The sequence below is a fragment of the Glycine max genome, chromosome 9, assembly GCF_000004515.6.
Source record: "Glycine max cultivar Williams 82 chromosome 9, Glycine_max_v4.0, whole genome shotgun sequence".
Lineage (NCBI taxonomy): Eukaryota > Viridiplantae > Streptophyta > Magnoliopsida > Fabales > Fabaceae > Glycine > Glycine max.
In genome coordinates this window covers 40,149,170-40,163,158 of record NC_038245.2, presented here as the reverse complement: position 1 = coordinate 40,163,158, position 13,989 = coordinate 40,149,170, and the positions used below count along the sequence as shown (strand labels likewise).

At 32.1% G+C, this 13,989-nt stretch overlaps 3 protein-coding genes across 4 annotated transcripts; all 3 read left to right on the top strand.

Annotated features, from left to right (window-relative positions):
* The first annotated feature begins 18 nt into the window (after positions 1 to 18).
* LOC102661300 (uncharacterized protein At2g29880) lies at positions 19 to 1,007 on the top strand. Its single transcript, XM_006588215.2, has 2 exons — positions 19 to 394; positions 489 to 1,007. Exons 1-2 carry the CDS (start codon positions 38 to 40, stop codon positions 1,005 to 1,007), a joined length of 876 nt encoding a protein of 291 aa, XP_006588278.2. The 5' UTR covers positions 19 to 37.
* A 228-nt stretch (positions 1,008 to 1,235) lies between these two features.
* Positions 1,236 to 2,842, top strand: LOC102661175 (protein ALP1-like). The gene is made up of 2 exons (XM_006588214.3): positions 1,236 to 1,994; positions 2,085 to 2,842. Exons 1-2 carry the CDS (start codon positions 1,437 to 1,439, stop codon positions 2,781 to 2,783), a joined length of 1,257 nt encoding a protein of 418 aa, XP_006588277.1. The 5' UTR covers positions 1,236 to 1,436; the 3' UTR covers positions 2,784 to 2,842.
* Positions 2,843 to 8,171: 5,329 nt separating this feature from the next.
* LOC100809075 (homeobox-leucine zipper protein HDG11) lies at positions 8,172 to 13,126 on the top strand. Of its 2 annotated transcripts, XM_026123788.2 has the most exons (11): positions 8,172 to 8,576; positions 9,043 to 9,238; positions 9,419 to 9,536; positions 9,688 to 9,876; positions 9,980 to 10,450; positions 10,562 to 10,663; positions 10,752 to 10,961; positions 11,051 to 11,231; positions 11,314 to 11,588; positions 11,671 to 11,760; positions 12,114 to 13,126. In XM_026123788.2, the coding sequence occupies exons 2-11, from the start codon at positions 9,117 to 9,119 to the stop codon at positions 12,522 to 12,524; spliced, it is 2,169 nt and encodes a 722-aa protein (XP_025979573.1). In that variant the 5' UTR covers positions 8,172 to 8,576; positions 9,043 to 9,116; the 3' UTR covers positions 12,525 to 13,126. The 2 variants fall into 2 exon arrangements, with proteins under 2 accessions (XP_025979573.1, XP_006587436.1); XM_006587373.4 differs by having other exon boundaries at positions 8,173 to 9,238.
* Positions 13,127 to 13,989: the final 863 nt, after the last annotated feature.

Sequence of the window (13,989 nt, the reverse complement as noted above, 5' to 3'; positions counted from 1 at the left end):
TCAATAACTAGTTTCTTATATATATATTAGCGATCAAATGGGGGATTCACAAGAAAATAACAAAGGAAAGAGTAGAGACAAAGATAATTATGTATCTTGGACTATGGAGGATACCAATGAGTTGTTGCACCTCTTGGTGGATGCTATGAATAGGGGATTGCGTGATGCCAATGGGTCACTTAGCAAACAAAATGTAGAACGAATAATATTTCCTCAACTCAATGCAAAAACTAAATTCCCTAAAACTTATAGTCATTATTTGAGTCGGATGAAGTGGTTTCGAAACCAGTATAACATGATGTCAACCCTTATGCGCAACAACTCTGGCTTTGGATGGGACCCAATTGGAAAAACTTTCACTGCTCATGAGGATGTATGGAAAGATTACTTAAAGGTGAGCTAAGTTCATAATCTTTTAAATATATTAATAGTTATAAATTTAGTAAATTATAATATTTGTAGTATATTAACAATGATTTTTTTTTTAGTCCCACCCAAGTCACAGCAAACTTCGAGGAAAAAGTATGGTTGATTATGAGTATTTGAAGATCGTTGTTGGGGGTGGAGTTTCTAGCGGGAATAATTTTATATCAGTCGATCCAGATGATACTGATGCAACAACTTTTGAGCCAGAAAATAGAACTGTTGGGATAGAAGAATTTTCATATGATCCTAATAGTGATACATTCATAACACCAAATAACTATGAACCAGCATATCAGCCTCCATCACCAAACCAACCAAGTCCACCATCCCACCCCCCTTTAGATTCAGAGGTTCCCATAGAAAAACAAAACTGTCACAAGCGAAGGAGATCCGAGTATGGAGGGAGTTCAAGCGCTGTTGGGATCAACAATCAAGGCAACGTTCTGGAAAATCTTTCTGTTGGCATTGGGACTATTGCTGTGAATTTTGAAAAAATATCCAACATGATGGAGAAAAGAGAAAAAGATAGAGATAGAGGGTATTATTTGGAATGTTATAAAAGAAATTCCAAATTTGGATGACATAACGCGTTTCAAGACAGCTGAATTGTTAAATACTAAAGCAAAAAAGGATTTTTTCTTGAAGATGTCACCGGAAGAACGCTCATCTTGGATAAACTTTAAGTTAGGGAATAATTAATATTTTGATCATCTATTATTAACATATTATTTTAAACATCGTGAGTTTGTTGAACTATATCTTTTGGGATTCTATTTTGGTTGAAGTATTTGATTTGTTTTTTGGTCGAACTATTATGGTTGTATTTTGGTTGAAATATTTGGTTTGTTTTTTGGTCGAACTATTATGGTTGAAGTATTTAGGTTATATATTTTGTGAAATTGTTGTGGTTAAACTTTAGTTATATTTATTTTATATATGAATTTGTATTAACTTTGATATTAACTTTGATATTGACTTATAACCATGACCATGACATAAAGAACGAAGAAATGGATGGAGATATATATAATGAAGATACAAATGATGAAGATATAGATGACGAGGAAACAAATGAAGAATTTTATGAAGCCACATACACATATGTGATGGCAATTTATGCTTTAATAGATATATTAAATCAGTTTTTGAATATGATGCGTGGTGAACATATTGAACGTCCATTAACTCGACGACAAATTACTAGTCGGGGATATGACTATATACACAAAGCATTAAACGATGATCCTGCAATCTTTCGACAAGTATATAGGATGTATCCTGATGTATTTCGAAAGTTGTGCACGATTATAAGAGAAAAAACACCTTTGGAGGATACAAGATTTATTTGTGTTGAAGAAATGCTTGCATCATTCCTACAGATTGTCGGCCAGAACACTCGATATTGTGTAATCCGCAATACATTTGGCCGATCACAATTTGCTACAAGTGAAAATTTTCACAAGATTTTGAAAGCTCTGAACTCATTAGCACCTGATTTAATGGTTAGACCAGGCTCAACTGTGCCTGCAAAAATAAGGGAAAGCACAAGGTTTTATCCTTATTTTAAGGTATGTGATCATTATCTAATTATAACAAAATTATAATTATAATTGTGATTATTATAATAATATTTATGATTATTGATACACACACTTTAGGATTGCATTGGAGCTATTGATGGTACACATATTCCCGCATCAGTAAAAGGACGAGATGTAAGCAGTTATCGTGATCGTCATGGAAATATATCACAAAATGTATTAGCTGCTTGTAACTTTGATTTGGAATTCACGTACGTTCTTAGCGGGTGGGAGGGTTCAGCACATGATTCCAAGGTGTTAAGTGATGCTTTGGCAAGGAAGAATGGACTTAAAGTGCCCCAAGGTAAGTATTATCTGGTGGATTGTGGATTTCCTAATCGACGCAAATTTTTAGCCCCATATCGAGGTGTACGATATCATCTACAAGATTTTGCAGGTCACGGTAATGACCCTGAAAATGAAAAGGAATTATTTAATCTTCGGCATGCATCCTTAAGGAATGTGATTGAGAGGATATTTGGTATTTTTAAATCGCGGTTCACAATTTTTAAGTCAGCACCTCCATTTCTATTTAAAACACAAGCAGAGCTTGTGTTGGTATGTGCAGCACTTCATAATTTTCTTCGCAAAGAATGTCGTTCTGATGAATTTCCAGTGGAACCTACGGACGAGTCTTCATCTTCATCTTCAGTGTTACCAAATTACGAAGACAATGATCATGAACTCATTGTTCAAACACAAGAGCAGGAACGAGAAGATGCTAATATATGGAGGACTAATATAGGTTCAGATATGTGGAGAAATGCTAATAATTAGGCGAACATGAAGTGAGAATCACTTTGTTATTATTTTTTTAGGCAATAATGACTTTGTTATTAAAAGGTTTAAAATTTCTATCGTTTTTATTCAAACATTATAATTTATTTATCATCTTTTTCATTCACTTTTGTAACTTCCGTTATTTTTTTGTTTAAAATGTATTAATCTTTCAAAATCTTAAAAATCCATAAAGTACTTTGAAATCTTAAAAATCTGTGTTAGAAATCCATTAAAACCTTGGGTTAAGAATCCTGATTGTAAAAAGTCTTTTAAAAAAAATCTTTTAAAATCCCACAAAATCAATACAATTCCACATAATCTTTTAAAATCTTTAAGATTGTTTTTGTCAAAATATTCTCTCAAAATCCCAATTCAATACACCCCCCTAAGAATGATATAATAACTTAGATCACCTAGCAATTTCTCATACTTTACACGTCATTTGAACGCATGAATTATCTGTTCATAATGTATAATAATGGTCCTATAAAAAAACGCATAAATGGTATTAAAACATGTACTATAACGTATAGTAGTTGTTTTTTTTTTCTTCAAAAGTCTATTCATATTATTATTCAATTACCAACAAAAACGAATAAAAAATTCAATTGAAATTCTGATACTGAGGTCAGATGTCGTACCAGATGTCACGACATCACGCTTCAGAACATGGAGATTATATTTGACTGTATGAACAGATTAAACAAGTAAATAACACAAGAGAATTGTTAACCCAGTTCGGTGCAACGTCACCTACATCTGGGGGCTACCAAGCCAGGGAGGAAATCCACTAAAATAGTGTTAGTTCGAAGATCTAACAGCCACTGTTTACAACCTTCTCACCTAACCACTACCCGTGCAACCTCTACCTAAGAGCCACTCTTAGATATGAGAACCCCTCTCACTCCCTCTCAATCACTCTCCCGTGTTTACAATTAAATCAAATACACACCAGAGATTGCTCTCTGAACAAAAGAGATCAACTCTACACACTCAGGTCCAACACTTGATGTTAGGGTAACATCAAGGTGGCTCACAAAACACTCAAGTCCCAAAACTCACAAAATAACTCTTCAATCTCGGACTTGGTAGAAAACTCGTGCAGCCTTCATGTTTATATAGCAGTGTGCGTATCTGGGCTGCAACAACTTGCGCTGGATAAGATCTATCATTCTCCTGAAAAATCTGCACTTAAAGATCTAAAAGATAAAGTTTGATCTTTTAGTTTTTATCTTTAATCTTTAATCCCTGAACGAACTATTCAAGTTTGTAATTCGAACTTTAATTATCTTTTAATTCGTTCCTAAAGATAGATCGCCAAATCTGTTGCTAACTGCACATTAATCTGTTAAAGATATAACAGATTTATGTGTCCAGTATTTTCGGGCAGGATGTCCTGGACATCGTATCCGACATCGTGGATCCTGCAGCTTCAATTCTTCATTTGACATTTTATCTTGCCTTGTGCATTGTGCAGCCCAATCTGATTCCTTGACATAACGTTGGACATCATGTGCAGCAACTCCAGCTTTCCTTCATTGTCTAAGTGCTTATGTTTTAACAAAATTTTAGCCAATCTTTTAAAACTCAGTAAAGCTAAGCACTAACATCAATTATAAACAAATTTGAAAATATTGGTAATTCGGTATTCCAAATTCCAATATACCTATTTAAAAGCATCATATTTTGATTTTGATGATTTTTACAAATTTTTCTTTATTTAAAACTTCTAAAAAAATAAAAAATCAAGGTTTATTGGGATTAAGTTAGAAATTAGATGCTGAAAAATTTAAAGATGATAATCTATTTCATTATAAGCTGGTTTGAGGAAAATAAATATTAAAAATTATTTTAGGATGTGTAATATTCAGAATAAATATTGGTTTTATATATTAATATTGATGATGAATAAATACTTTTAAATATTCAAATTCTATTGTAGTTAATTTATAATAAACTAATATTTTTAACATATAAATTATATTTTATATTTATTATAAAAAATGTATTTTGAATTATTGATACAATGTTAATTTTATTTATTTATAATTTAAAAACAATATTAAAATTCAAGTTATACTAAAAAAATTATCTTGTTGAAAAATATATCTAAAAATTCTCTTCTTCAAGATAATTTTCTAATTTATATATAAAGGAGTGATTACAAATATTTTAGTCAATTATACTAAAGTAAATGTTAATAAACATTTTAGTACAATTAATAGATATTTTATCGAAAAATATTACATACGATCTTTTATATAAATAAACGAGGGCATTTTTTTTGTCCTAATTAAAAGAAATATAAACATATTCTGAAATGTATTAGTAACTGATTTTGTTTTTTATTTTTTTTTAATTTATTCGTGAAGTCTGTAAATGAAACCATCATTCATTCTCCATGCAAGTAATAAATACATTTAATGACATATTAATAATATAAAACATAGGAAAAATGATCTCTTGAATTATGAGTGATATCGTTACATATAACTAGTAAAAGTTAAATCATTTAGTTATATTTAACAAAACTAGCAGGAAATTAAAAAGTTATGGTAAAAAGTTAAAAGTTGAAAATTGAAAAATTTACTTATTAAATTATAAATATTTAGTAAAAATTAATTGTTGAAGTTAAAATATAAAATAATAGGAAAATAATTAAATTATGATTTATTAATAAAGGATAATCAGGAAATTAGATAAATATATTAAAGATAAAAATTATAAAATTATAAAAAAAAACTAAAAACCAGAAGTTAGCATCTAACATTTTAAAAAATGTTATTTTCAGTAATATTTTAAAAAAACTAAATGTTAATAAAAATAGTTTGTTTACCAAAATTCAAACAAGTTTTTTGTCAGTAAAAAAATTAAAAGTTAACTAAAATTTATTGTCGAACATAACCTTAATTAGTCCTTCTTAAATTAAATTTAAATTTATGATATTATTAATTAAAACTAATTAATTAATTAACTAATTTCATTGGCTATGATAAACTAATTATTTGTTTCTTATATTATAAAGGATGGGAAATACTCCAGCATTTATTATTCATTATAAAAAAAGTTACCTTTCGTCTTAAAATCAATTTACAGTAAAGTTTTCAAATGATTGTATAATTTGTAACAATAAGTGACTTTTCAACACTTTTGTATGGATATTTGACAAAATGGAGATAAGCTATATAAACTTTAACATTATGCTACGTTTCATCAATGAAAGAAAGTGTAAAATCAATGTCTAAGAAGCTAGAGAGTATCTTCTCAAGAGAGCTTAATCCCACTTAATCACTCTAATTTTTGTTTGTACTCATTTATAATATCTCAGTAAGTGTTTGGGATCTCTTTACTTTAATTTATGATGTATCTACTCTCGTGTTAAAAAGCATAAAGTCAAGAGTCTTGTATTTTGAAGCAATCCGTGTTTCTCTTAAGGCTAATAAGGTGAGAATAAATGTTCTTCTACTATATAGGAATACATTATAGTACTAAGCTAACCAAAGTTAGTATTGGTACTATAAATAAATGATTTAACATAAATGATTAATCTGATAAAATTAGGATTGAATCATTTAGGTATTATTTAAATTTAATTTTATAAAAATATTTGTTGTTCAAAAATTTATTTATTTTCTGTTTGAACTTTGAATTAATTGCAGTTATTTTTTTCTAATAAAATGGAGTCTTAAAAAAAAAATATTGATAGAACCCGTGCTGAGATCCTACTGTGTTAATTCTATAGATGTTAATTTTCTCCCTACAGAATCAATTGATGCATTCATCTTTTATGATTTATACTATGATTAACTCTTATACATACATGCACAATCCAGTTAATTATAAATTATTCTAAATATAATTTTTTTAATAATTATTATAAAAATAAATGATCTTTTAAGTGTATAATTATTTACTATTGGATAATAATATAGTTTTTACATTATTGGTATTTAATTAAATTCTTAAAATAATTATTACAAAAATTAACAATCTTATCATATTGAAAAATAATTTCAAGGTAGTATTATTAAATCATTAATTCTTATACCTATTTTGGATCATTTATTTATTAATTTTTGAAATATTTTTCTACTTGAATTATTTCTCAGTTTAGACTATAAAAAAAGTATTCGTTAATTTTGAATTACAATTAATTTTTTAAAGAATGTATTAATTAGTTATAATTATAGTATGAGTTTAATACAAATATTATGTTAGTCCAAGTACAACTATACTTGAATCATTTAAACAAGATCTCGATTTTAAGTTTTACTAATGAAAAAATATAATTAAAAAAACAGCCTTTATTAGTCAAATTTTTAGAAGGTTTTTTTTTTTAGGAGAAAGCTGGTTTTATTTATCATATGAAATCTGTACATCAGAGGCAATTTTTTTTTTTTTGAAGATAGCAAAGTTGTTTAATAGATATATACTTTATACAATAACATAGTTAATAAAGAAAAATGTAAGCTTAACTTTTATACGTATATGGTGAATATAAATGTATACTTAAATATTTTGAATGCCACTACTTTTAAAGTAGTTTATATATAATTGATTTACAACATTTCCTCTACTAGCATACACACTGTTTATTTACTCGTATAATATAATTGATTTTTTAGAATAAGAAAATATTAATTAGTCATAATTATGGTATATGACTTTAATTTTTAATTTTATCTACTGTAAATATAAATTTATTTAAATGATTAATCAATGAAAAATTTTAATTTTAATTTTAAAGTAGTTTGTAATTAAATAACAACATTTACACAATAATCTGTATACAGTATTTACTCACTCAAATAATATAACTAATTGTTTGTGGAATAAGAATATTTTGGTCTTAAAATGTGGCATAATTAAGTATTTTCTCAAAATTTATTATCATAAATCAAAGATAAAATACGATTGAGTCATAATTATCGTTGTCCGAAGCAAAAAAAAAAAAAAAAGAACTTGAGAGGTTCCATTTAGTTAACAATTTTTTTTTTCATTTTCAGTTTCAACACAAGCTGCATGCAATGCATAATAATTGGTGTTGTTCATTCATGGGTAAGTAAATTTGAGAGGTTCCATTTCCAACCTCGCATGATTCTAATCCTTAACCTTACAACCTTAACTCCTCCAATGGGATACCAACGTTTGACTTTTGGAACCCCCGCAGCGTGTGCGTGACCTCAGAATGGAAAAACTTAAAACCAAGAGAGAGAAAACTCAAGGGCATAACCTTAAATGAAGAAAGAGAAATAAAAACAAAAGCTCCGCCACGTGCCGCCGCGAAACGGCGGTGCACCGGTGATCCCAAAACCGGTAATTCATTTAAGGCTCAACTGGGGCACACCCTGGTGCTGCGTGGCTGTACCACTCTAACTAAGAGAGAGAAAGAACAACGAAAGAAATGAAGAGAGAGAAAGTGAGTGTAGTTGTTGTTATAGTAATATAGTGTAGTGTGTGTTTAGTGCAGTGAGTGTAGAGAGAGATATTAGATGGCACCTCTTTAAGTCCCTTCTTTTCTTTCTCCGCGTTTTCTCTCACAAAGCCAACGACGCTTTTAAAGCCCCCCTCCATCAGTTACGCTTTCTTTTCACTTTGTGACACAATATAATCAATATACACTTACATATATTATTATTTTTATTATTGTATTTATTATTTATACTATACTATATTTAAAAGGGTTCATTCATTCATAATTCATAGCACAGCACAGCACATATAGGGAGGGTGCACACAAACAAGAGTTTATTGAGAGAGAGAGAGAGAGAGAAGAAGAGGGTGGTGTTGGTGAGTGAATGGTTTTTCTTTTTCTTTTTCTTCTATCTTTTTTTTCTCTTGTTGATTATTATTAGATCATCTTCGATTCTGTATTGAGCATCCCTTGAGATTTGCCATAACTCACTCTCCCAAATCATGCCGCTATCTTTGATGGTCACAGCCGTTTCAGAATAATATATAATTAATAAAAAAAATTATATGTTGTTTTGATTGTTGATGTTATGATATGATGTGTTTATTGTATATTTGCGGCCATTTTGCTTTTGCTTCATTCTCAAAACCACACACACACACAAACAGCATCATAGCCATATAGCCTTATAGCCATACCCATCAAAAATCACATCACAAAAGTTCTCTCTCTTTTTTTACATCCTCCTTCTTCCAAACTCCTTCTTCTTCTTCTTAAGCTTTATTTCTTCTGTCTTTTTTTTTTCTTTTTTGTTTCTCAATGGTTCTGATGTCATGGGAGTAGTTGCTGATTCAGTGGAGAGAAAGTGGTGGTGTTGAGAGTGATCAAGAGAGAGAGAGAGAGAGAAAAGACAAAAAATGGAGTTTGGAAGTGGTTCTCCTGGTGATCACCATCATCACCATGATGGTTCTTCTGATTCCCAGAGAAGGAAGAAGCGTTACCACCGTCACACAGCTAACCAGATTCAGAGGCTTGAATCGTAAGGACACTTCTCTTTCTTTTTCCCACTCATGCCTTTGGTGTTTTCATTTCCCTCTTTTATGTCATGGCCTTTTGCATTTCTCTTCATGAACAGTTAAAAAAAAAATTCATACTTGCACCCTTCTAATTTTGTGGTCCCTCTCTCTCTTTTTCTTTCTCTGTGTTTGTTGTTTTTCAGTATGTTCAAGGAGTGTCCGCACCCAGATGAGAAGCAGAGGTTGCAGTTGAGTAGGGAGTTAGGCTTGGCGCCTAGACAGATCAAATTTTGGTTCCAGAACAGGAGGACCCAGATGAAGGTACTGTTTATTATTTTTTTAAAAGGGTTTTAATGTTGTGTTTTTGTTTATGTCTTTGTGTGTTTCAATTATGATTATGAGTCTGTGTGTCTGTTTCTCTTGATCATTTTTTTTCTTTCTTTGTTCTTTTTGGTTAATTGGAACAATTCAGGCTCAGCATGAGAGAGCTGATAATTGTGCACTCCGGGCAGAGAATGACAAGATACGTTGTGAGAACATAGCCATAAGGGAAGCCTTGAAAAATGTTATCTGCCCCTCTTGTGGTGGTCCTCCTATGAATGATGATTGTTATTTTGATGAACAGAAGTTGAGATTGGAGAATGCCCAACTCAAAGAGGAGGTAATTCATTAATTCCTTTGTTTGGATTCATGAATGTGAATAATTCATTAATTCCTTTTGTAATCTTTTCATGAATGTGAATAATTTCATTTTTCCTTTGCAGCTTGATAGAGTATCTAGCATTGCAGCTAAGTACATTGGAAGGCCAATTTCTCAACTCCCACCTGTTCAGCCTATTCACATATCTTCTCTGGACCTGTCAATGGGGACTTTTGCAAGCCAAGGGTTGGGTGGCCCTTCACTTGATCTTGATCTTCTCCCTGGGAGTTCTTCATCACCCATGCTGAATGTGCCTCCTTTCCAACCAGCATGTCTCTCGGACATGGATAAGTCCCTCATGTCAGACATTGCCTCAAATGCCATGGAGGAAATGATCAGGCTATTGCAAACGAATGAGCCCTTGTGGATGAAAGGTGCTGATGGGAGGGATGTCCTTGATCTTGATTCCTATGAGAGAATGTTCCCCAAGGCTAATAGTCACTTGAAGAACCCCAATGTTCATGTTGAAGCTTCTAGAGATTCAGGAGTTGTAATTATGAACGGCTTAACTTTGGTTGACATGTTTATGGACCCGGTAAGAATTTCTTAATAATCTTTTCTTCCTATTTTTTTAGTTCTAGATTTGAGACAGTTAGAACCTTCAATCATTCAATTCTCTGAATTAATTGTTTAAATGATTTTGCAGAACAAGTGGATGGAGCTATTTCCCACCATTGTCACAATGGCTAGAACAATTGAGGTTATATCTTCTGGAATGATGGGTAGCCATAGTGGTTCTTTGCAATTGGTATGCTGGAATTTTGTCCAATTTATTTTCTTTGAATTTTCATTCCCGTTTTGCTTCCATTTTTATTTTTTATTTTTTTATGATTCAGATGTATGAAGAGTTGCAAGTACTTTCTCCACTTGTTTCTACTAGAGAGTTCTACTTTCTGCGTTACTGTCAGCAAATTGAACAAGGCTTATGGGCAATAGTAGATGTTTCATATGATTTCCCTCAAGATAATCAATTTGCTCCTCAATATCGATCCCATCGTCTTCCTTCTGGTGTCTTTATCCAAGATATGCCTAATGGATATTCCAAGGTAACCTTAAACACTATCTGCTGCTGTTGGCTAGCTACTTTGATACCCTTAACATACAATTTTGGTTACTCTTCTATGTTATCATGTAGGTTACTTGGATTGAACATGTAGAGATTGAAGACAAAACTCCAGTTCATAGGCTCTATAGAAACCTTATTTATAGTGGCATTGCATTTGGAGCACAAAGATGGCTAACTACACTTCAGAGGATGTGTGAAAGGATTGCTTGTCTAATGGTGACAGGCAATTCAACCCGTGATCTTGGAGGAGGTATATAATTGCATTAACAATTTCTATTATGTTTAATTTTCTTGCAATGATCTGAACCTTATTGATTGTTCAAAATTTTCAGTGATTCCCTCTCCTGAGGGCAAGAGGAGCATGATGAAACTTGCACAAAGAATGGTCACCAATTTTTGTGCAAGCATTAGTGCATCAGCTGGTCATAGATGGACCACACTCTCTGGGAGTGGCATGAATGAGATTGGAGTCAGAGTCACTGTGCATAAGAGCTCAGACCCTGGCCAACCTAATGGTGTGGTGCTAAGTGCAGCCACCACCATTTGGCTCCCCATCCCTCCACAAACTGTGTTCAATTTCTTTAAGGATGAAAAGAAAAGGCCTCAGGTTGTGACATGTTTAACTCAATTGTCTTATCTGATGTTGTCACCTTAGAAACGTTTTTAACACTGTCTTCTGTTTGGCTTAGTGGGATGTTCTTTCCAATGGCAATGCTGTGCAAGAGGTTGCTCATATAGCAAATGGTCCACACCCTGGTAACTGCATATCTGTGCTTCGAGTAAGTCATGTTTTCTCTCAATGCTCTAATCAAATTCCGGTTTGCATATGCTGTCAATTCCTAAAAACATGACATTTTTTTTAATTTTCAAAAAAAACATGTGCATTTAGTCCTTAGTGGAAAATTAAAATGCATTATATATTTTCTGGTATTTGTTTTGGATATGCATTGTGAGTATTTACACGGTCAACTAATAAGAAATTACTTTGGGTATGACTTTTGATGTAATTATTTTAAAAGTCAATAAACTTACTAAATGACAATCTGTGATTAATTTAAGCCTACTCTTGTTGTCCCTTTTTTTTTGTTTCCAATGCAATCAATTTCAAATTACAATCTCTACTTCTTGATAGGCATTCAACTCAAGTCAAAACAACATGCTGATCCTCCAGGAGAGCTGTGTGGACTCCTCAGGTTCCCTAGTGGTGTACTGTCCAGTTGATCTGCCAGCCATCAACATAGCAATGAGTGGTGAGGACCCTTCCTACATCCCCCTCCTCCCCTCAGGCTTCACCATTTCCCCGGACGGCCAAGCTGACCAAGACGGCGGAGGAGCCTCGACCAGCACAAGCACAGGCAGCAGGGTCATGGGGGGTGGTTCTGGTCCTGGTTCTGGTGGCTCACTCATCACTGTTGCATTCCAAATCCTAGTGAGTAGCTTGCCATCTGCCAAACTCAACATGGAGTCGGTGACCACTGTTAATAGCCTCATCGGCAACACTGTCCAACACATTAAGGCTGCTTTGAATTGTCCTAGTTCCTGATGAGAGAACCTGCTGCATGCTTGTGTGATACTTCCCTTTACTCACTCTCTTCTTCCTTAAATCAATGCTTATCAGAAAATGGTTCAGAACTGAGGCTATTTGTGCTGGTGCTATAATCAATTTGTGGGAGAAGTGTTTTTGGGTTAGTTGGGACTTCAATGCCCCCTCATCAAGGCCACAAGCCTCTCTTTATTTACTGCTCCAGCTGATGGTAGAGCTGTATTTTGCTTCAAAAGGCTTCAACTTTCATTACCTTGCACACCAACTACCAGTTTTTTTTTCTTTTATTTTAAGGGTAAGGTTAAGTAAGGTGCATCTTTTTTTTTTTCTTTCCCAAAAAAAAAATTATGGTTTGTTATTTTGCATACTTTTGCTTTGGAACAAGGTGTAGTAGTGGCCGTTGTAGTAGTAGTAATAGTTGTTGTCTTAGAAGAGGGAGTCAAGAACGCACCATATATATATAATATACTTAGGGGGTGCATGTTTTTCTTCTCTACATTGCAAGATTAGCTAGCACTCCATGAAAAATGTGTATGGTTCGGGCATTGACTTCCTGTGAAGGGACTTGATTATTATTATTATTCATAATTTATTGTTGTTCACCTTTTGTTGTAATAAATCTATATTTTATCAATTTTTCCTGTTTCTTTTTTTATGAGTAAGAAAAAATTGAAGTTGAGAGAGAGAGAGAGGGAAATGTGCATGAATTAAGAAGTTGGTCAGGGATTTATGCAAAGGGGGGCAGGCAGATATTGACAGTTTGGATACCTTTAGTGGCTTGACATCATTAAATGGGCTCCATGCATTTTCAACAGAGTAATGGAACTTTGAATAAAAGATGAAAAATTGCTGCATTTGGGTTGACAACTTGACGTACAGCAGGGATAAATGAAACAACATATCCATTAACCTTCATTCAATGCATAAGTTTTTCAAGTCGTTTTATACTCATAAGTGTTTAAGTATTTGCATAATCGACTTCAAAATGAAATTGATTTTGGTTAATTTATTTTAAAGTGAAGCGATTTTATGATTGAATGTTTCAATTTCAAATGCAAGTTAACAGTAAAAGTTAATATAATTTTCGTGAAAAGATAAAAAGTTATTTGAAGTTGTTTTAACTCAAAATTAATTTTGTATTTAAATACATTTTTTAACAAAATTAAATATATGTAAATATTTACTTGAAATTATGATAGCTAATGCAGTATTGTTTTTCGTAATTTTAAATGATTCAATGTGAATTCAAATAGCGCTAAGTCCAAAAACTCAATTAATTATCAATGTTTCTTGAGTTTATTGTGGCTCAAGAATTTATTGTTTTCCAGTTTCTTTGTTTTTTGCTGTTTGGCTAAATTTCACGAAGGATTAATGTAAAAACCACATGAATGATTTTCATATTTAACACGTCTTTTCACGTTTGAGGCTCTTTAGTGCGTGTTTTAATGCTTCTCCTCAAATGTGA

Excerpts from the sequence above, each read along its gene's own strand:
- LOC102661175 (XM_006588214.3), top strand. The coding sequence starts at position 1,437 with ATGGATGGAGATATATATAATGAAGATACAAATGATGAAGATATAGAT. Across the intron at positions 1,995-2,084 it reads GGTTTTATCCTTATTTTAAG|GATTGCATTGGAGCTATTGA; the intron begins GTATGTGATCAT and ends CACACACTTTAG.
- LOC100809075 (XM_026123788.2), top strand. The coding sequence starts at position 9,117 with ATGGAGTTTGGAAGTGGTTCTCCTGGTGATCACCATCATCACCATGAT. Across the intron at positions 10,664-10,751 it reads ATAGTGGTTCTTTGCAATTG|ATGTATGAAGAGTTGCAAGT; the intron begins GTATGCTGGAAT and ends TTTATGATTCAG. Across the intron at positions 11,589-11,670 it reads ATGAAAAGAAAAGGCCTCAG|TGGGATGTTCTTTCCAATGG; the intron begins GTTGTGACATGT and ends TGTTTGGCTTAG.
- LOC102661300 (XM_006588215.2), top strand. The coding sequence starts at position 38 with ATGGGGGATTCACAAGAAAATAACAAAGGAAAGAGTAGAGACAAAGAT. Across the intron at positions 395-488 it reads TATGGAAAGATTACTTAAAG|TCCCACCCAAGTCACAGCAA; the intron begins GTGAGCTAAGTT and ends TTTTTTTTTTAG.